Source organism: Cryptomeria japonica, chromosome 7, assembly GCF_030272615.1.
Source record: "Cryptomeria japonica chromosome 7, Sugi_1.0, whole genome shotgun sequence".
Lineage (NCBI taxonomy): Eukaryota > Viridiplantae > Streptophyta > Pinopsida > Cupressales > Cupressaceae > Cryptomeria > Cryptomeria japonica.
Window position 1 is genome coordinate 334,904,766 of NC_081411.1, and position 23,782 is coordinate 334,928,547.

Consider the following 23,782-nt stretch of genomic DNA (forward strand, 5'->3'; position numbering starts at 1 on the left):
TTCCATGATTTTAAATATGAGAATGATCTAGCCCTTGAGTGTTTCATGCCAATATAAAAATTTACCAAGCATAAATAAAGTTTAGACAAGCCATCTGCAACACACATTCAGAAAACATGCAACTTAAGACAAGTATTTATCCACTGCAAACCACATCCATGGTCCAATAAGGTGCAATACAAATAAATGCTTCTAAAGGCCTGCAATAATTTATATGAATTTTTAAGGAAACAAAATCTTGCAGTATTTTCCCAATTCTATGGCATAAACAAGTCTCTAAAGTATACCAACAAGCAATTTCATGACTGTATAGTTTCTTTATCAAAAATATCTAATTTGGAATCAGTTCAAACAGCATATACCAAAAGCTTCATACAAAAAGGGAGTGCAAACATCTAATATGCTCAGCATACAACATACACAGCTTTTTTCATTTGTTACTTTTCTAGTTCATAAAATGGTTCTAATATACTTCAAAAACTAATAAGGTTTAAAGTATACATACATCTTTTAGAATAGAGCCATCTAGATGCATTCTAGTCCGAACGTGAAAACGACCATCTGACTTTGTCTCATGAACAGAGTGACCACGGAGAGCTTTTGAGACAGCAATTGATAACTTCTCATGTCGATGTAGGCTGTGGGCACCTCCAACAAGTACCACCTCTTGTCCAGTGTGAACCATCTTTTTTACCTATGAATGAAAAGCCAAAATATGAGCATAACCTAGTTTACAACCAACAAAAGTTTCCTTTACACATGACTATGCCTCTCATCAGAATGAATAGAACCCTCATAGTTGCAAATCTTAGCATAAGCAAATCTTTCATATCCTGAGAATATGAAAGGTACAGATTAGTAGCAAAAGAATTCCTCACAAGAACTAGCTATGTTTGAAATAGAAATAAAAGCATGCAAAAGAGGTCCATTTTTTTAGCTTACTTTTGTTCAAAGACATTAAAAGAACATTTTCAATACTGCAATAAACCTAACATAAGAGTGAGAGTGTGTGTGTTTGTGTGTGTGTGTGTGATCAGACAGTTTAGGTATACCTAAACTATAAATCTTATCACCAAATCTTGCACTCACAAATCTATAATATCCCTTCCTATTATGCTTAATTAAGACTTCGGAGATTGCTCTGACCACAACACCATAATCCTATATTTAACCAATGAGAAAAATACCTAGCTTGAGGATTCCATTGAATTATACAATAGAATTCCCGAGACAATAACATACTGGAAGTCAACCAGTCATATGACAGCCGCAGTGACATCAACCATACAAATCTGATGTGGACATTTTTCTACATATATATGTAAAAACTTAGTTTTCTCAGTCACCACCAAGCAAGAGACGAATTTAAGAATCTCTGTAATCACTTTATGAAGGATCGTTTTTCCATTTACAATATATATTACTGAATGAGATATAAAACCCTACCCCTTTTGTATTATAACCAATGACCTCTACTATGGATTACACCTACCTTCACAATTAGGCTACCTTGGGTTATAAAATATCAATAGGACCTAGTTGCAGATTGCATTATTTGGATGTGTCGATTTAAACTTGAGTCACTCTCTTTATAAAGACACAAATATGCTACTACACCACAATGTATTATACATAAAAAACTTTAAAGAAGACATTTCAAGATCTATAAATCTTCAGCAGAAATGTTCCTTTTACCAGAATCTTGAATCTCCCGGTTAGTTTATTCCTCTACCAAGTTCATTACTAAATTGGTTTAGAAAACATATAACATGTGATCATATTCAACCCTCCCTATGAAACAGCTGATCAAAACATGCATTCGAGAGGACACATCCACAATTCTGTCTCATAACAGTCCTGCTATTCAATGCAAATCATGCAGGCAAATCTATAAATACAATATGTACAGCTTTATAGCTTCCTATCTATGTACTATATGAAACAAAATGAGAGCAATTTTAGAAAAACAATTTTATTCCAGCTTTCAGCGGATAGATATTTGAAAAGGACTGAACAACTTTTGTATCCAGCACCAAAAGAGCCTATCACCACACCTAGGTCTCACAAGCCTTATAATACATTATCCCTTCTGTCTATACTTACTTGGGAGCACAGAGCATATGATGAACAGTACAATAAATCTGTATTTGCAAACAATAGGCATATCATAAAACAAATTTCTATTTTAGCTAGTACAAGAGTTATATTCCCGAGAAAGTGCCTCGTATAAATTAATTAAATGTTATTGGATATGTGTTGTATACTTTGCATGTTTTACACCCCCGTGGACTGTACACCTCACTACACTTAGTGCCCCTGGAAAAAGAATCTACCCCTTTTGGATAGTCTTTCTGACCTATGTTTTCATATCTATTGGAGTTTAGCAGTTTCTTATAAAAATGTGCATATAAATACTTACATATGGAATAGGGTTAGGAACAACTGAGAAATATATTATTGTATTGTGAATGTTTGAGATAATACAATAAGTGAGTGTTGTTTTCCTAGATATTTTCCACTAAGGGTTTCCTGGATCTTTTCCAAAACGTGTTATTTCCTTCAATAAAATCTCTTGTTATGCTAAAAGGATGCCACTATTTCTTTTTGTTCAACATAAGATTATGTTAGCATTACTTCTCTTCATATAGGTTTATCTATATTATTTCTACCATATTCCATTGAAAACAAGGACATGTTAGCTATGTGATAAACATTTTCTTGCATGAGAGATCTACATAGGTAAATCTCATCTGTAAAGAAAAATGGTGAGCACTACTAGGATGGAGATAGAGAAATTTGATTGACAAAAGTTTGAACTATGGAAGCTTAAGATGGAAAATCTTTTCTTGGACAATGATCATTGATGTCTTGGGAAAGAAAACCTCAAATATGTTGGCAAATTATTCAATAAAGATTTATAGAAAGGCTAAGTGTTCAACATTTGTGTCTTTCAAATCCAATATCACTAAATGTCTCAAAAAAAGTTAATGCTACAGAGCTATGGGTCTTCATAGCTGTGAAAGTCCCTCCTAAATATTTGTTTCCTTCATAAGGTGTATTCTCTCGGGATGAATGATGAAGATGTCACTGATGGACTTGAAAAGCACTGAGAGGGGGGGTGAATCAGTGACACCAAAATTAAAACTACTTCAAACACTAACCGGTAGATGAACTTAACAAAACTTTTAAACACAATGCATGCAATCCAAAATGATATAACAGCATCCACAATAAGTAAAACATCCACCATAACACAAGTGTTTGTACGTGGAAAACCCAAAATAGGTAAAAACCACGGTGAGATGGAACTCACAAGTTAACTATCTGCAGTAATAGATAACTGACCGGTTAAGGTCTACAAGTGCTCTGCTAGGAGCAAATCTTGTTAGAGATCCCAAAGCTTGATTAAAAGCTATACCCTCTGAAAGGTAGTACCCTATTAGGAGTAACCTCGGTAGAGGATTTCTGAATCCAAACTAATGGATCACCCCGTTAGAGGATTTGAACAATGAAGCTTGTTAGAGCTTACCTGGTTAGGGGATTTTAATTCTCCTGTAATTGTTAGAACACAACAGGATTTGTTTGATCTGTCTGAGTAGCACAATACTTGCTTGATCAGATCCTTCTAAGCATATTCAACACTGCTTTTCTGCATACTCTGCAACTTAATACTTTTTGGCTTTCGCACACAACATATCACTTTCACTCATATAAAATAATTCATTGTGATGTCAATATATAGACATTTAGATTTCATGTCGGCCTCGAGAAATCATAACACAATTACCTAGGTGCACTGTATCTGGTCAAGTGATCATAACTCATCACAAAAATACCGCCAAAAATTGTCGGTGGTGATAACTCATCACACAATCTACGAATACCGATCGGTACACGTAATACCGGTTAGAGTTAAACCGCTTGACTTTGACACTTCTGAGATAGTCTTCGCTGGATCTTCATGTTGATGTTGAGACACATATAACCAAGTGGTTATCTTCATGCATACACCGGTTGTCTCCAAGTATCAGTTAGAAATAAACCTTTAGTATACTGGTTGTAGTGTAAACAACTTGAAGTTACACCGGTAGAAAATAAACATGTGTGTGTATGTGTTTCATCAATGACAACATATGATGAATTCATTACAATCATCATCAAGCCAACAATCTTCCCCTTTGGCATTGATGGCAACACTTCGAAAATTTTACAGTAATACCGCTAAGTGTGCATAAAAAACAAATTTACACGTATACACATGCTCCCCCTTAATGCATAGATTATACAAAATTTTCAAAAACACACATACATATTTCTACTCCCCCTTTGACAACAATGCCAAATTGAAAAAGTAAAATATATATATATAGAAAATTTGTATCAAAGTGTTCAGTATATACAACAACTTGAAAAACTGAATCAAGATTCATGCATAAGCTAGTCTCGTGAAAATAACATTAAAGTGCTTCTTCAACTGTGATATGGCATCGGTCCATGTCTCTAGCACGTTCTCAGTGTACTCAAGTGTAGACATAATCTGTGAATTTCACTTTTCCATGGAATCCAGTGAACAGGTTTCTAGAGTAGCTAAAATAGCTTCAATATTAGTGTAGGCTCACTTGTGTTGTAAGTTGACCCGTCAATTCCTTTAGTGACCGGAGTCTCTTCGCTTTCTCATGATCATAAGTATCCACCCTGTTGTGCAAATCATCTACAGATTTGCTAAAAGCAAATATAGAGTCTTGAAGTGGGACATATGCATTGCATATCTGTTCTAGCTCTTGCTCTGTTTCTCTACGCCTTTTTGTGATATCAAAATAAAAGAATGAAACATTAGAGGTAGAAGCAAGATATTTTCCTCCTGTTTCAATAGCTTTTCCCAATAAAGATTTATTATGTGATAGAGCCAGTTTGCCGGTACCAATTTCCTTCATGATCTACTCTCCACGCTTTTTCCTATAGCTCTTTTTTGCATATGCATGGGCTGATTCTTCAAGTGATGTGAGTTGGTCAAATACATCAGTGACTAATTGACCAAGTTTGCTAATAGGGGTTGATAGATGTGTTGTAGAAGTTTCCGGTAGCAAATTTGTCAGAATGTCCACTGGATTCTGAATAGTTTCTGCTTCAATCCTTTTCTCCTTAAGTCTCTTTTTGTGCACTCTAGATTTCATAACATTTGCAATCTTCATCATTTTAGATGCACTCATGTTGTCAAATGTCAACATTGATAGGCCCTGAGATGCCTAATGAATCATCTTCATCTTCATCAATCTGCTAAGTGACTAATGTTTTTGCTAGTTCAGAAGATGTTACCTTAACGATTGCTTTCTCTTGGGTTTTCTCTGTTTCTTGCTCAGATGACTGAGTACCAATGTTTGCATCAGATTCCTTCTAAATATCCTGTGAAACCGGTGAGGATTGGGGTTTCTCAGGTTGATCTTTTGCTGGTGGAATATCCACTCCTTGTTGAGTTGTCGGTTCCTCAACTGAAGTAACCTGTAAGACAATGATCACAGGTGGCTCCATATCAGGTGCAATGATGTCCTCAGATAGATCAATTATGTCCTGATTATCATCAATATAATGGATAAGAATGTCATCCTTCCTCTCATCGGATTGCACATCTTTATCCATTTTAGGTATATCATCATCATCTTGTTCATCCTGAGAAGAACGTATGAGCTCTTCCATCCGTTTGATATCGCAGGCTATTTGATGAGTCTCAGTCTCAATAATTTGCCTCTTTCCACTACGTAGCTTCAATCTCCTTGCTTTGAAAGCAAATTGAATTTTGTATTGATCAACTAAAGCACTAATTTCATCTTTAGACAAATTGGGAAAATATTGTACAAATAACTCATCAATAATTTCTTTTTCCTCCTTTATAGCTTCCTCCCATTTATTCAAAAGAATAGTGTACAAAGAATTAGAGATATCCTTTTCAAGATCATGTGGTAATCTACTGTAATGACACAAATGATTGATTACCTGTTGAATGATTTGCTCCTTCTCATCTTCAGTGAAGGAATCAAAATGTTCTTTGACATTGTCAAATCTTTTTCTCCCTAATGTATTCATTGTTCTTTCAAAGTGGGTTTCAGGCTTGAAAGTTGAGATATCAATAGGCACAGTTGCCTTTGGCACATTTTTCACTGACTTTGCTACTCTACCGGTAGCTTTCATCTTCTAGGTTCTTCTTCAGTGTCAATTCCTTCGGATTCTTCTTGAAGAATTAACTTCCGACCTCTTTTCTTTGTCTCCTTTTTCATATACACCTTAGGTTCTGGTTCTTTTTTTGTTTTGGACATTCCGTGTCATTCTAGTACTTTTCATCACCGAAGGTGCATCCTCAGCTTTCTTTTTCTTACCTTTACCGCTTGTGGTCGGAACAATACTTGTTTCAACTTCTACAGTCTGCTCTTTCACTGAACTCAATTTTGCCCTCTTTTTATCTACTGGCGATGCCAACAAGTTATTGGCATAGCCAATCAACAAGTCATAGTTAACCTCATAACTCATGTCTTCCATTTCTTCCTCTCTAGGCTCAATTGTCTCCATTAAACAAAAATCAGTGGTAACTGTGAAAACAATGTCCTTGGAAAATTGTTTTAGCACATCCTCAGGCAATCTTAATCTCATGCTCATCTTCTTTTGAAATTCATTGAAATATTTGTTCATAGCAACAGAAAAAATATTCTTCACAACCTTGATGTTGTTCTTGATCTGAGCAGATACCAGTAGATCCTTAGACCATTCAAGATCACCTATTCCCGATAGAAAATTTTGGAAATAAAAGAATAGACCGATCAATAATTGTCCATACTTAAACTTTAGACTGTTGTCCTTCTTGATAGACTGAAGATTTAACATTAATTGGCTCCTTATGGCCTCACATAGGTCATAATTAGCATTTTCAGCTATCATCTTGTAAGCAGTATGCACTGCTACTGATGGAACACTATTCAGTCTACTAGAATAAAATACTCGGTAGCCTATAATCATAGCTGCCAATTTCACCGTTGGATCCCTGATATTGTTGACAAAAAAAGCTCGTTTATCGGATGTTGATCCGGTTAGAGAGTATACTCTCTTTTGAGATACGCCTAAGCACAGGTAATTCACCGGTTGAGTAAAAACCAGTTACAGCTTGAATGGCTTCCTTGATTATTGTATGAGTTCTCTCTAAGTACATGTTCTCACCATGAACCCGACTCAAGATAATTCTGATATGCTCTTCTTCAAAATTGTCAAGAAAGTAAGCAGCGTTGTGAAAACCTTTCTCGAAAACCCTAATATACTCTGTTTGAATTTTCCTGTTCTCATCACAAAGTGATTTCAAATGAGTATGTATTGACAATGATCCTAGATCCTCAATCTTGCAATCAATATAGCTGGACAAATCTCCCTTGACGACGACACCACTAGGAACTTGTGATAAGACACAATCTTATCTGCAATCAATATAGCTGGACAAATCTCCCTTGACGACGACCAGAGAATTGTTTTATGGTTTGAGGTCAATTTTGATGTTATTTTAGTTTTGGGGGTTTTGCTTGCTTTATGCCAAGGAAAATTTGTCAAAAGAATGTAATACATAAAAGAAACAATTGACTGAAATAAAATTTCAAAACTCAGATTTTATTGCAGCAAATTATAAATTCAAGAGAATGACTATTTAAGACAACTAGAGCCAAAACTGTCCTACCAGGTGTCCAACACCCTGTCTGGATTACCTTATTTTGATGTTGGAGGTGGTGCACAAAGCAATATAGGAGCTTCCAGGTGCTGCAAATTGTTCTAATGTGTTTTATTCTCCTTATATATAATTATCAAAAACAATTTAAGGAAGAAATAGCAGATCAGGTGCTTATTGCAAATTCTTGCCAGGAGAAACCTCTAGAATTGACCCATTTTCCCCACTAAAATGTTGATGTAGCTCAAATGTGATAAAATTTCCCTGAAATAATCACTAATCTATCTTTATTTGCTGCCAAAAATGAATTTACACACAAATTTTTGAATCAAAACCCTCTAATTTATTTTATTGGCTTCACAAGAGAAGCAAAGAGGGTAGGGCCAGCCTGGGAATGGTATGGCCAGCATTAAAAGAACAATAACTGCTGGAAAATGTTCCCCAATCTGCTCAAATGTGTTGTAGATGATTTATTCTTGTTGAAAGTATGAATTTTCCTCTAGATATTGTCCCCAAATGACCTGAAAGAGGATTCCTTCAATGCAAAGGTGAATGGGTTTTCATCCACACACTAAATAAGGGTGAGAGTTTTTGTTCTTAACTTGAAACTCCAATCAAGTTTGCTGCTGCAGAGCTCTCCAGGGAAAAAATTGTCAAATATCCAATGAATAATGAATAAAATGTTGCCCCCAATGTCTTTTAAACATTCCTCAAACTCTAATTCGAATTTGGGGTTAGGGTTGTAGTTTTGGCATCAAAAAACATGTTAAAATGTTTCTTTTTATTAAAAAATAACTTCCCCTAAGTGGTTTGACCCATTGAGAGTCTAATTCCTCATTAAAAGTGGTCATATTATTAAGTTATAACTTCTAGGGAAATGTACCAAGGGGCCATTTTATAATTCATCATTAACTTTTATTAATCTCTTTTTTAATAAAGTTACTTTATAGTTTTTCTAATTATAGAAAAAGTAACTTTATAATGAATTATTATAAAGTCCATGTAACTTAAGCTCACCAAGGCCAAAAAGTGACTAAGTATAGACTCCTCTTGGTAAAGCCAATCATCCCCCAGCCTCTGTAATTGCCTGCGGAGATGGCTAACAGGCAAAACTATGCAACTGAGTGATCACAGGAAAAATTGGGACATTACACAAAACCACCCCAATTTGCATATGAATAAGTTGAAAGTGTAAAATCATTACCTTTAGGATACTGTTGATGTGTCTGAAATCGCATTGCTGCAATATTCCATACGGCCAACGCAGAATAGAATAAACCTGCTGAGTATCCTATCCTCTCTTGAGATAAGGAAATCCCTAATGCTATTTTCTATGTTTGATCAAAGGGGACAACCTCAAGGTTTCGTTTGTCAGGTCTTGACTGCGGGATTACTCAATGGTTTGAAGTGTTTATGCTGGAAACACAAGAGGGACTTACGGTGAGATAGGCGATTGATAGATGAGTTCCCTGGAATCTTTGTGATCTTTCTTATCAAATGATTTCAGTTGAGTTGATATTGTTTTCAATGGGACTACGGATTCTCTTGATAAAAAAAGGGGGAAAAGGAGGGAAGGATAGGGAGAAAGAGATACATGAAATATAAATTTTAACTAAGATAGCAGATTCAGTAAACAAACGGACACCTCCAAATAACTAGACTAAGCATCACCAGCTACTTAAGCACAATATTTGCATAAATCTAGTGCAATCTTCAAAGGAAAATAGGATTTTCATGTTATCAACTACAACGTTAGAACTTTTACATTCATAGTGAGTATTCAATAACCGAACTAAGCATATAAAAGGTTCAAATTAATCATGCAGAGAGAAAGGCAATCAGCCATTCCCTAATGGTGTGAACTGCGAAGATTCTGTCGGATGTTTGTTTGAAAATGCTATATAAAGGAAATAAACATAACTGAAAAATTTCTAAATTAATGAAGAAGGAGACCATGCACTCACAAGGAAATTTGGAAACAGTCTTAACTTTGCATTAAATCCTGTAAATTTCGCCAAAGTTTTTGCAACAATTCAAGAACTTCTTGCAAAATGAGGAAAAACCAGTCCCTTAAATAGGCTTCAAAAATGGATGAATGGTCAAAATCTAATCTAAACAAGTGGCCCAAATTCATCCATAAAACATGGCTGCCCATACCCATAAATGGGAGGCAAATATCAACAACCACCCCAAAAGGAGCAATAACTACCTAAAAAAGGTAATTACAACATAGCCAGAAATAATCCAAAAAGGTGCATACATAAAGTTTTACATTTTAGTTGACTTGGAAGTCAAACATGACCTTTTGGTGCAAAAGTGCACTTTTCAAAATTTCAAGGAAAAAGCACTTGCTAGGAAATCACTTTCTCTTTTCCAGCATCACACTCTTTTTCTAGAAATTCATCCTCACCATGCAAATATTCTGGCCACAGATCACGACCTGCTGTACGTTCCTCACGAACATACTCCTGGAACCTGATGCATATTTGAAAAAGCAAACTGAACGGCAGCATAGGAGGATTACGAATTTTATATTGCATGCCTTCAAGATACTGGTTCATGTGTTTCAAACCATCCTTCCAGCTGGCGCGATTACGCTCGAAACACATGTCCGAATGGAACTGACCAGCAAAACTCAAGTCTTTAGCGAAATAGGTAATCCTATCCGTTCCCAATCTTTCCTCCCAATCTAGCCGTATTACATCATCCGACAAGTCATTCTTCCATCCTGAAACCATTGATCGGAGGACTGTCTTACCGAGTTCCTGCATGTTTCCCAGAATCACCTCGCATGCGTCATTCTCTTTATCAGTGATTTCCCTCGTGTCATTCTTCATGGTGATAGTCCAATACCATTCCTTAAGAGTGTTGATGTTGTACGGATCTAGGATGGCGGACAATGTAGGAATCCATGTGTGAGTCCAGAAAAGAGCCCTCATGAGGAGGAGAGTTGTGGCAGCCACTTCATGCATTATGAGAGATTCCCTATTAACCTCTAATAACTTGACCAGAGTGAGTTCTCGATGGTGGGCCATCTCTTTAACTTCCTCAAGGATTTGTTCCCCCTTTCTTTTGATGTCTTGTATCCATCTCCTAACGGCCCTTGCGGTGTCCCGTACTCCTTCAAATTCTGTTGTGGTCCTCTGTGCTAATGCCGTCGGGGGAATATGGGATTTGGAAGCATTGTGTAATGGTCTCAGGAGCTGATTGATGTATCCTTCGGCTTGCTCAGCACGAGCCCGATACATGTTCTTTTCAGTTGTTATCTCTTCAAGCTGCCTAAGTATATTCTGCACTGAATCCTTGAATTCTTCTTTTTCTTGCTCCTTAGTGGCTCGTCCAATGGGGACAGTCGTGATGCTATAATCCGCCAATGTAGTCTGATCTGCTACCTTGTCCACAGGCGGGGTGGCAATGTGAAGAGTGCAGCTCCTTTGATCATCTTTAGTCATTCTAGAATATGCCTTAGGCTTTTTCTTCCCCTTAGCTTTAGCTTGGTCTATGCATGAGAAGATGTCCTCCAAATCAATAGGTGGTTTGGTGGTGGCCTTGCGCTGGGCTCTGGCAATCAACCATTCTTGAGGTACTGTTTGGGCTGATGATATGGTTAAGTCTGCATTCTATTCTTTGATGTTTTCAATCGACTCATCACAGATTCGCAATTGTTCTGCTACCGGAGGGGTGGAGGAGGTGCCAAGTTCCTTGCTTGCAGCTGAATTTTCTCCCACTTCACTAAACAACTGTCTGGTATCTTCACGTGATGGTTGTTCTTCGGTCCTTTCGAGCTCACGAGTCTCCTCTGTCCTTTGCTCTCCTTCGACGGTAGAGTCATCTTTGGTTGTATTGTGGAGCAGCAATTCATGGCGGCTCTGTTGAGTGGGTTCATGCACCTCGATCCCTTGAATGGATGGAATCTCTCCTTCCTCTATTTGGTTACCCGGTTCGATTGATTCAATGGCTCTTAGCTCAGCTTCTAGCAAGTCGGGTGCGGGAGGATCATCAACTTCAAATGCATCAATGTCACTCTGGGAAGGCGGAGCAGGTATATAATCTAATTCTACTACATCGTCGGACGAACTTGGGTCCTTTGACAATGAAGTGACCTCTGGTCTCCTTATAGGAATCTTCTCCCTTCTTGTTCTCTTGGACGTCTGAGTCCCTCTGCAAGCCTTAGCTTTCTTTCTTTTCTCGAGTTTTTCAATTTCTTCCCTGGGTGTACTAGACGTTCCTTCATCTTCGGAAGACTGAGAATCGAGGCTGCCCATTAAGTGGTAAGTGAACTGGACTCCCTCATGAATTAGTCTTTCAATCTGCTGATGTAACCATTGGTCTGTATATCTTGCCGAGGCTGCCATGACTACCTCGAAATCGGTGATCGGGTTCTGGGACCAATCAACGCCTAGCAAAAGATGCCTTACTGCCTCAAATTCCCGAACCTGGAGGCAATTTCCTGAATCTGTGAGTTGATCTGGGACCCGGCGGTATTCAAAGAGCCACATTTGCTGCACACTCAGCCTGGAATATTCATGCCTTCGAACCTCATAGTCATCAGAGCAATTTTTCCAATAGTCTTCAACTGATTCCTTTGCTCTGTACCGCTTGCCATAGGCTCTCTTTGCCAGATTATCGTGATCGAAATATTTTCTCGGAAAATGCTCTTGTAGGCCATAAGAGGCCAGCTCTGCGAGGGATTCCTCTGCTAGGGTGGGGGTCTTCAGATGGACATCCTGGTTGCCTATAATCATGGGGAACGCGAATCCAGCCTGCTTGCTTTCTCTAAGTAAGATGTTGGCCGGACGTGACTGCCTTGCAACCTCCATAAGAACTATTTTGTCGATTGGGTACCGTGGAAGTCGGAAAGGGGCACCATCAAAGCCTGCTATTCGGATATAGGAGAACCTTGGGAACTGGATGAACCAGGCTCCGTATCTCTATACTAGAATAGTAGCTTGCTCTGAGAGCCTTAGGTGTAATCCTCCCTACATTAGCCTGACCAAGCGCATTGTGAAGGCGTCATTAACGCGCTCATATTGGCCAACTGAATAAGCTGGGCTACTCTTTTCTCTCTGAGCTATATCTTGGTAATGCAGCTGCAGGCAACAATCATAGACATTTACCTGACCAGGCCCATTCCCAATTTCACCTTTCATTATCAAACCTGGCAGCCGCTGGTTCTTGGCGAACATGTAGACCAAATAAGAGGTCATAGTGAAGTATTTCTTTGTTTCAAGCTCTATCAGCTGAGTGTGGATGTTGTCGCTTATGATCTGGGCCCAGTCAAACTTAGACTTCCCAGCGAAGACTTGCTCTGTGAAATAAAACATCCACTCTTCAAAGTAGTTGGATTTAGGAAGTCCCATAACCCGACTGAGTAATGTGACCATATCCCCATGCTCATTATGAAAGTCACTTCTTGGGGTCTTTTTCCCAATTCTGGCGCTTGTAAGCCTCCTCTCTTTGTACCACTCTTCGTTGATCAGTGTTCTGCATCTGGCCGGATTCATATCATATGCCCCTTGCACTTCATCTATAGTTGTGGCCGTGGGATTGTGTGGGAAGGGAATGTCGAATGTGTCGCCAATGGCCTCAGGAGTGAAGTTGGCGAGAGTCATATTCTCGAGGAGCACTAATCTGGACCCTGGCTGATAATGTCGGGCAGCCTCTACCACTAACTCGTAGTTCTGTACTGCTGGAGGAAATCCCGCCGCTTGGGCGATGCCACTTTCCACAATCTGTCCAAGCTTGCCACATGCGTTAGGGGAGAAGACCCGATTCTTGAAGTCTTAGATGTCAATATGGCCTGGTCGGTATCACCGACATTGTCCCAGACGCTCTGAACTTGACTCCCTCAATCCCCCTCTTTGCTACTGGTACTTCATCCTTTCAACTTTGCATGGGATATCTGATTCGGATGCTCGTGATGTCTCGGCTGTAGCGGGCGTCTTTGATGATTCTACCGCCGATTTAGGCATTTATCCTGCACAACCGGATGCGGATTATGAGGCGATATAAAAGAAGTAAGGGGGGTTAGATAGAGAATACTCCAACATTCAAGGATTAATTCAAAATTTAGATTGGAAACAGAGTGACATTGCTAGCTGAGAGCTTGATTGAGCAAAACATTTATTCATGAAGGTTTTGATTGCGAATTTATATTTAAGCACTTTCTGGATTAATTTTCAAAAGGGACAAAGCTCGAAAAGTTCTCCTAAGTTTAAAAAATGCAATTTCTGGTTAAATCTTAGGAGCAAATTCTACTTTTCGACTGCTTTGAATGACGCTTTAATAATCGGAAAAAAAGATGCGAATTTTGAAGACTTACGCACTCTAATACATTTTGCAATTTATAAATATTTCGGACGATCAAGAAAGACAAAGCGTACTTACCTGATGAGAATGGATGGCGAGAAATTGCCCGACTTGTTGTGCAAAGACGAATGGATAGTTCTGCAAATTTTGAATTCCAACAATTATCTCTCTAATTCAAAATTTTGCAGTTTGAATTGGAAAAGAATTTGTAATGTCGAGTTTAGACTAAGTGATTTTCACTCTAGGCGAAATGGTAATTTGAACTTGGACGCTTGGAAGGGTTTATGTCAGCGTTTTACCTTGAAAGCAAATTATACTTTCTGGCTTTCCTTTCAAAACCGAATGCGATCCTCTCTCACGCGAACTTCGGTAGTATGGAGGGGTTTTGCAGGCTTTTAAACCTCACGTCTCCCTCTCCCAAATTGCGGACTTCACGTTTTTCGCATCTTGTTGTCTACTACACCTTCGGCGTTGTGTTCTTCAAAGGAATGGGGGGATTTTACCGATTTTGAATCCCCTATGCTTGCCTTATGCGTTGCGATTTTCGCCCTAGATGGTGAATATCAGACCTTTGGGAGCTTTCGCGAATAAGGTGAACTTCAGATGCCTGCATTTTCGGACTATTTAGACGCTTCTGGCAATTTTAAACAAACTTCGGACCCCTGGAAGCTTTCGCGACTTTGTTAAATTTCTCATTTTACCCTTAGGGTCCGAAATTCGGCCTTTTGGGCGATTTTGGCAACTTTAACAAATTTTGAAGACTTAAGCCAATTTCGGACCTTATAACGTTTTGGCGAATCCAAGGCATTTTCGGACCTTGGGAGGTTTTTGCAAACTTATCAAATCTTTCATTTTGCCCTTAGGGTCCGAAATTCGGGCATCTGGGCGATTTTGCGAGTTTAAAGATAACTTTGGACTTCACACCTTTTGCGAACTTATCCAAATTTTGGACCTTAAGGCACATTTTGCAAACTTATCCAAATTTCGGACCTTAAGGCACTTTTTGCAATTTTCAGAGCTCTTTTTTTTTTTCAATTTCGGCCCCAGGGTCTGAAATTAGGCAACTTAAGTGAAATTCGGACCTTTGGAGGTCTTTTGCAAATTTAAAGGCATTTTCGGACCTTTTGCCAGTTTTGTTAACTTTTGAATTTTTTGAGAATTTAACCCCAGGGTCCGAAATTCGGCCCCCTCGGCGGTTTTGGCAACTTTTAACTTTTCTAAAATTTCAACCCCAAGGTCCGAAATTCGGCCCCTTGGGAGATTTTGCCAACTTTGAGAATTTCTCTCAATTTGGCCTGAAAGTCCGAAATTTGCCCTTAGAGTGATTTTGGCGATTTTAACTTTTCTCCTCGAGAAGCGCGAGCTTGGGCACTTGGGCAAGTTTTGTCAACCTTGGCATTTTGCCAGGAAATTCGCTCCTTCTCCACTAGCAGGTGAAAATCGTCCTTCATTCAAACCTTGTAAACTCCACAAAAAACAAAACCTCACACGATCTTGCTTGGTGGGCTTCGCCAACTTCTACCACCTTACGCTTATCCAAGGCAATTTCACAATTTTGAACAATCTCTTGGTATCGTGCCCGAGGGCTAGACTAGCCTAATGGAATCATCAGCTCTTTTCTTTCAACATCATCACTTCAAGGACCGGTCGCAAACTCGCTCGAAAGGACGCGAGACGCTCTGCGCGAAACTCAACAGGGTGAAGAGGAAAGGCTCAAAAAAAAAGGGGGGGGAGGGGGACCCTGTCGGCGACAGGGAGCGTGTGCAACGCACAACAGATACCATAACCAATAATCCATATTACCTTTAAGATAACTAACTACTTAAATAATGTTAGGTGTAGTAGTTGTAACATATAATAAACTTCCTATCATAGACTTGTACAAAGTTTGATTAGCGTCTGGAGACTCATCATTTTTACTTAACTTACATCCTGTCACGATTGGAGTGCTCACAAGATTGCAATCATCCATTTTAACCTTTTCAACATCTCTCTAATATACTTTGTTTGAGAAATAAAAATACCTCCATCTGATTGATAAATTTGCAAACCAAGAAAAAAAGATAACTCACTTAGCATGGACATTTCAAACTCCTTCATATTAGTAGCAAAAACTTGCAACATCTCTTCACAATCACTACCAAAAAATCAGATCATCAACATAGACTACAACAATCAACATATGGTTACCTTCTTTAACATACTGATTGTTGTCAACTATCCCTCTTCTGAATCCCCGCTATTGCAAATGACTGTCTAGTCTAGCATACCAAGCACATAGGGCTTGTTTAAGACCATAGAGTGCCTTTTTTAACTTGCATACATAGTTCTGATTTTCTGAAATAACAAACCCATCTGGCTGCTCTATATAAACTTCTTCATTCAGATTACCATTCAAAATAGCATATTTAACATCCATTTGAAAAACTTCAAAACCTTTAAAGAAGCAAAGGCTAAGAACATTCTCATGAAGTTTTCTCTCTCCTAGGGTTTTCCTACCAAGTGGATGGATAAGGTGAACCTCAAGTGAATCTTCCAAAATCCCTCCAAAATTCAAAAACTGGAAGGTTGGTGAGTTGGCCAAAGAATATTCCAAATAATGATCCACAACTCAATGCAATAACAAAAATTTCCAATTTTGAACTCAACTACAAGGATGGGACCCATTTGCATGGTGTCTTGGAGAGGAAAGTATGACTCATTAATAAAACCACTACCCAAATTGACCTTTGCCAACTTAGCAGCATGTTGGTGAAATTTTATATAAACGCACGAGTACAATTCATTCTTCAAATGCGAATTTGGAGAAAGAAAAGTTGGAGAAAAGGTGCAAGAAGTCAAACTTAGAGAATATTTTATTCTTTTCAGGCGGCTTTGTCCACAAGAAAGTACTAATTTATTCCTGAAATGGCTGAATCAAGCAAGGCAGCAACCATCACCAAGCAAGCACAGATAAAAGCTGAGATGAAAGACTTCCTTCCGAAGTCAAAGATGATATTCAGGTGGAAGGAGATCAGTGATACAAATTTAGGAACATTCAACATGGCTGTCGTCTGAATCATGATGTTTGGGACAGCAGGGCATAATCCATCACCTACTAGTTGCCAGGATTGTCAAAAGCGGAATTGTTGCGGCAGCAAGTTTTCCTCCATCTATTCAATGTTCGGAGCTGATCTCGGAATGCGCAAAGCACTACAATCTGGAGAGAAGGGCTATTTTAGCAGCAAGTGGCAAACTTTTGGCCAGTTTGACTCCAAAGGCTATTTGTGAAACCTTCGGAATTCCCTCTCATCATTCCATGACCTACAGGACTATGAATGGAGCTAAGGCAGTATACAATGCAAGTCCTAATAGATGTGCGGAAATCATCAACAAGAGATGATTGCAGAAGCCTAGGCCTCACATCTCCAAGATGCCTAAGACACTCACCATGTTTGAATTCAAGCAGGAGTACGTGGATTTGATAATGATGTTAAGCAGGATAATGGGGTGTCCACATGCCATAAATTTTGAATCATGGATGTTTTTCTACATTGGCAAAGTCATGAATGTCAATGGATTAGTGGGCTGGTCCCAACTAGTCAGCCATTATGTTCATGAGCATCTGAAAGATTTGAAGGAGAAGAAGTCACAATCCTTCTATATGAGTTCTTACGTGATTTATTCACTTGCGAGGATGGGTGGCTTCGATGGTTTGTCGAGAAAAGGGGTCATGGGCTACCGGCACAGCTGAAAGTTCATGAATGTTATCCTCAGTTGCACCTCTACAACACTAATTCTTTCAAACTGGCAAATCACACTTGCACTATGTACTTGACTAGATTTATGCAAAAGAAACTTCACAAGAATGTGTCACCGGAAGCGAGGGCTTTGGTACAGAAATTTCGGGCTACATTCCTACGGTTTCCAAAGTTTACGTATAATCTAACGCGGGGATTCGCATACCAGCCATATAAATTACCGAGCTATCCATCCAATAAACTGGTGCTGCTTGAGCTTATGAGGCAATTAACGGCCTACGACCAAATTTAGAAGAAGAAAAAAAAGTTGTCTATTGAATTCCCAGTTGTTCTCGGTGATTATGTAGAAGTATTCCCGAACCTGGTGGCACCTGAGAAAGCAGCAGAGGAATTGGCATTCTCCCACTTGGCATTTTACACGATTAAAATTTGTGCACAAGTTTCACCTAGCAGGTGCCAAGGATGACCTTGAGGTCAAGAAGAAAATGTTTTCCAGTCTACCCCTTGACACAATCAAGATAGGTGAAATAATGCAAGTGTTGGATCAGGCCAAGGAGGACTAAGACTTACTTAATACAACCAGAATTCAAAAAGGTGAAAGATCAACCCATTCAACTTCCACATTGGTCAGACCCCGAAATTGATGATCTGGACAGTTTGGCCAGACCCGTACTAAAATTTACCAAACATTGGGTTGATCTCCCTCTCAAGAGATTAAAAGAAAGAAATGTCCGCCTAACTAACCAGTTGATGGGGAATTTGGATTCCCAAAGTGAAGCTATAGAAGGATCTTTGCAGGCTCAGGCTGAAGGAGAAGTTCGACAGAAAGAAGCTAAGCCTGGTAAAGGAAAGAGCGCTCCAAAGGAGACAAGAACAATAAAGAAGAAAGAAACCCAACCTAATGTTCAGAAAGAAATCTAGTAGGAAGAACCACTGCAGAAAAGGACAAGTGTGGAAGAGACTCGATCTCCATTTAACTCTTCCAGTGTGTAGGAGGTAGAAATGTTTACACTAGGAAATCCAGCTCAAGGTAACCTTCCTGACAGTGCTCTAGTGCAAGACATTCTCAGTGTCAGCGTTTCACATAGGCCCAATCAACCGAGAGATCAAAGACAAGAACTTCCTCCCCATCTAGAAGAACCTCGCCAAGATAGTTTCATAGAAACGATCCTTGAAGAGATGGAGGAACATCACAGGAGCACGTGCATATGTAAATACAAGATTCATCGGCAACTGCTCCAAATTGGTTGAGGGATAGGTTGATGAAGGAACCAGAAAAAGAAACTAATCCAGCACGAGAATTGGAGGAACTCCTGAAGAGGATGGATCAGCCAACAGAGAAGAAAGCTGCCCGAAAATTTTCCAAAGTCACGAGGAATGAGTTCGGATCCAGGACTCTACATTTAGTTGAGCACGTGGCAAATAAAGATAGGAATGAAATCGCGTCGAGTGATTATGTGATCAAGGAAATCGATTTGGGGTGCGCTTCCACGATGCAGGCTGTGGAGGATTTCGAAAGGTATTCCTTGCAATGAGGGAGAAAATGCAGAAACTGAAGGAAAAATGCAAAAGGTTGAAAGGTGAAAATAGGGCCTTGAGCGACTATGTCAAGAGCTTTAAGCATCTGCTTAGGGAAGTTGATCCTTCATTCATTCCTCCTTACTCTCTTCCTCAAGAGGACATTAATGAAGCTAAAACAATCAGGAGAATAGCCCAAGACGCTAAAGAATGGGTGGAAGATGTCTTTGCTACAGCTGGGAAATTCATTGAACACTTGGCTCATCTTCATGCCAGGCTTGTTACCCTTCTGAACAGATTGGAAGTAGCGGATGGTCTATGGGAGAATGTTCACATTTATCAAGGCCTAACCACTCTATAACTTAGAGCTTTTACGAAGATTCTGAAGCAAACATTGATTAATAGAAAAGTAATCAAGGAAAATGAAATCTATGACTTCCCACAATGGTTTTGCACCATTTGCTCCAGAAAGAATATCTTTCAAAGATTTAGTATGGAGTCTTTAACTTTGAAAGACTCGATCAAAAGGGTGCAAGAAGAAATTATCAACGCAATTGGAGCATTGTTCGCAAAGAAGCTGAATGAAAACGGAGTGCCAATGAACTTCTTGAGGAATCAATTGCATGAATTCTTCTTCATAGGGTCATTTTCCAAGGAACACTTTGAGAATGTTTCTTTATTTTCTAGCACAATGAAGAAGACGCAGGAAATGATGGTGGAATGGGAGAACTTTTTCACCAAAAGTGAAGACGAAATCACCTTGATGGAATACCAAATTCAGAGTGCGCCAAGTGTCGTCGTGGGTGAATTGGAAGTCGTCATCTCCAAATTCATCACATATGCAATTAATGAGCGCAACAATCGTCGTCCATTCTTGGAGGAGAATCTTTTGACCGAGTGGTGGTGGCACACTTATTACGGGAATATTTTGACCAAGTTGTGGACCAGTCAATGCATGGTGAATTTATGAAGCATCTTTTGCATGCACCCACCATATTTATGATTTTATGATAGATTCCTTTTGCATTTGCCATCGCATGGAATGGACATTTATGAACGGGGAATATTTTGTATGATGGACAAGTTTGATAAAGTGGTGTATATAATGCACAAATGGACGCCATTTTGAGCATATTTGAATTAATTGTATATGGGTTTCATGGGTATTCCCACCTTGTTGGATCATGTGTGGGGAATCATTTTGGGAAACTCTAATTAGGGTTTGCATGAAGCCTATATAAAGGGGTGAGCCCCCTCATTTGTAAAGGAGGAGAGATTCTTGCGACAAGATTGTTGAAGTAGCAAACTTAATACATTGTTTGATTAGATGGTGTATTCTTGTTCTATTTTAGCAATCTGCATGGTCTTGCTCTCTTCATTAGATTAGATTTGCTTTCAAGTTATTAGATGAACAGGATTAATGAGATTGTTTATGGTGCATAACCCTACTCATACCTTTTGTTAGTAGCTGATTGCTGCTAACTTTTTAGGGTCAGTCTGAACCCTTTTTTGTGTGAACTAAAAAATAAATTGAATGAATGATTCAATAATCGGATGATTACATTAAACGACATACACACATATATATAGAGGTTACAAGATGATGTTCTATAATTAGAACATAACGTTAAAGTTAAAGATTAAAGAGCTAAACGCTAAATTAAGCATAAAAGCTACTTACATAACAAAAAGCTAACTTAACAAGCTAAATAAGTCGACAACTAAAAATAGAAGATGACTACTAAAACTAGAAGATGACCATTATAGAAGATACTAATATTATTTTAACACCCTCCCTAATGGTCATCATACTCAATACCCTACAAAAGACACTGCAGGTGTTATGATCACAAATGCAAAGACCATCTACTGCTACGGAGACCCTCGTAGGATCTACAGAATATAAATGACCAAGAGTACCAAAAGCCATCCAAGCTAATGTAGCCCTCACACGTGAATTAGAGATCTGGCATAGGCGAATTAGAGATCTGGCCCACGCGAATTACTGAAACCTAAACCATGATTTTGAGGAAAAAATCAGCAAACCCTTTTGCAAAAGAGTACCAACTCCAAAATTGACTACAAGATACCACAGTTGCAGATGTTCACCCTGGCAGGTGCGACCCAAATTGACTGCAACAAAGATCAATTTTTTAGGAGAAAAATTGATCAAAATCAGAGAACTTCGTGAATCACAAATCCCACGTGAACTTCGCAGATGATTTTTGAGGAAAAAATCGTAAAAACCAGCAAACAATTTTTGAAGAAAAAATCATGAAAACCTAAAAATCCCATGCAAGGTTTGCGGATGACAGATAATAATTTTTAAGGAAAAAATTCTAAACCCTGAAATAGGAACCCTCGAATAGAGAATTTACGATTTTGAGGAGAAAATCGAAAAACCAAGAAATGTGAGGTTACAAATCGTTTTTGTGGAAAAAAAATTGTAAAACCCAGATAACTAAAATCTTACATGAATATCGTGGACTACAGATGAGATAATTTTGAAGGGAAAATTATAAACCCTGCGAACAATTTTTGAGGAAAATATCGTGAAAACCTTCCCATGATTTTTTATTGAAAAAATCACAAAACCAACAGACAATTTTTCAGGAAAAAATCGTGAAAACCCTGGGACCTGTAAGACGAGTTCTGGCATAAATCAATTCGATAAAGGTAACGATATTCGGTATCGTGAACATGCATTGTTTCCAAATGTTGTGGCAGTTGTTGAACTGTGTTCCAACATGATGTTGGTCAAAGATGCCATCACGAAAATGGAGGTTGAACGAGGTCAACCTAGTGAAAGCATGAGACAGAAGAATCTGATTCAAAAATCAGAATAGAAACAGCTGCTGAGAAAACTGAAACCCTGGAGAAGAGTTCTGGCACAAATTCCAAGGCGTGAATTTCGAGGTTTGGAAGAAACCCAGAAAATTAAATTTTCTAACGACTTAAAACCTGAAATTTTTCCTGAAAATAATCAAAAAAAATAATAATTTGCAGAAAATAAAAAATACCTTTGGTTTTTTTTTTGTAAAAAAAACAAAAAAATATAAACAATTTTTTTTCAAAAAAATGCAAAAAAAAATAGGGATAGAAACCCTAGGTCGGATGTACAACATAACCAGCGCCCAGAAGACACCAAAATTCCCGACGTCCATAGAATTAGCAGAAATCACGGACTATTTTTAAAATCCAAGAAAAAATTGCTGGCACAAAATTTGAGGCACGAAAAACAAGGCATACAAAAAATCTGAGAGCAACCCAAAAAAGCTCTCGAAAAACCCACCAAGAATCTGAAATCGAAATGCAGATCTCATGGATCAAATTTTGAGGCACGGAAAACGATGCACCCAAAAGATCTGACGATGACCTAGTTGAGGTCCCAAAAAACCCACCAAGAATCTGCAACCAAAATAAAATTTCGACTTGAACTGAAGGGTCAAAACCCTAGTCAAAAATTGCAGAAACCCTAAGAAAATTTTCAATCTGCAAAAAAAAAACCTCCAGGTTGCAAGCCCGAAAAACTCTAGAACCCTAAAAAAAAATGAGCTATTGCCCAGCACAAAGAAATTCACCCACAAACCAGAAACCCTCGAAACCCTCAAAAAGCCTTCAAAAAAGCAAAACCTTTTTTTTTATAAAAAAACAATAAAAAAAAATCTAGAAAATATTGCATAAAGAAGGCCATGAATTTTTATTAAAAAATTCGCCAAACTTTAAAAGATCCCATCAACCCGCTCTAATACCATGAAAAATAAATTGAATGAATGATTCAATAATCTGATGATTACATTGAACGATATACACACGTATATATAGAGGTTACAAGACAATGTTCTATAATTAGAACATAACATTAAAGTAAAAGATTAAAGAGCTGAACGCTAAATTAAGCGTAAAAGCTAATTACATAATAAAAAGCTAACTTAACAAGCTAAATAAGTCGACAACTAAAAATAGAAGATGACTGCTAAAAATTGAAGATGACCATTATAGAAGATACTAATATTATTTTAACATGAACTTAACTTCAATCATTTGGTGAATGTTGTTTGTTGTCCTCATTTTTGTTTTCAAAAATGAAGGACCATTACATAAATTTTTTGTAAAAAATGAAAATTTTACTCTATGGCACGCTTCTCGATGCAAAATTTTGACTAATCCTTGGACTGGCTTTATCTTCAGTCCATCCTCAAACTACGTTTCGAATTTCGTCGCATTCTGGATTCGTGTGCTATGTCTTTCCTTCAATTTCGGGTTTTTTCTCCCTGACTGCAGATGGGAAATTTATTTTGAATTGCAAGTTCTAATGATTTCCATTGTTTTGGTCTTTGTAGGGAAATTTTTGGCTAATTACAAGTGCACTTTACTGAAAAATAAGAACTTGTAATTTGCTTTTTATTTCCCCCTTGATGCTTTTTGGCTTTTTCAGTTAAAATAGGGATTCTTTGGTTAAGATACAAGTAAACTTGTAATTCTTTTCCAAAACCCCTACTTTAATGGCTTTTGTTTG

At 38.3% G+C, this 23,782-nt stretch overlaps 1 protein-coding gene across 1 annotated transcript in view; it reads right to left on the reverse strand.

Moving 5' to 3' along the window:
- Positions 1–23,782, reverse strand: part of LOC131043062 (uncharacterized) — a 197,457-nt gene that overhangs the window by 77,237 nt on the left and 96,438 nt on the right. Inside the window, exon 8 of the mRNA XM_057976403.2 lies at positions 506–694. Coding sequence (XP_057832386.2) covers positions 506–694 — 189 coding nt within the window. The remainder of the gene's footprint in view (positions 1–505; positions 695–23,782) is intronic.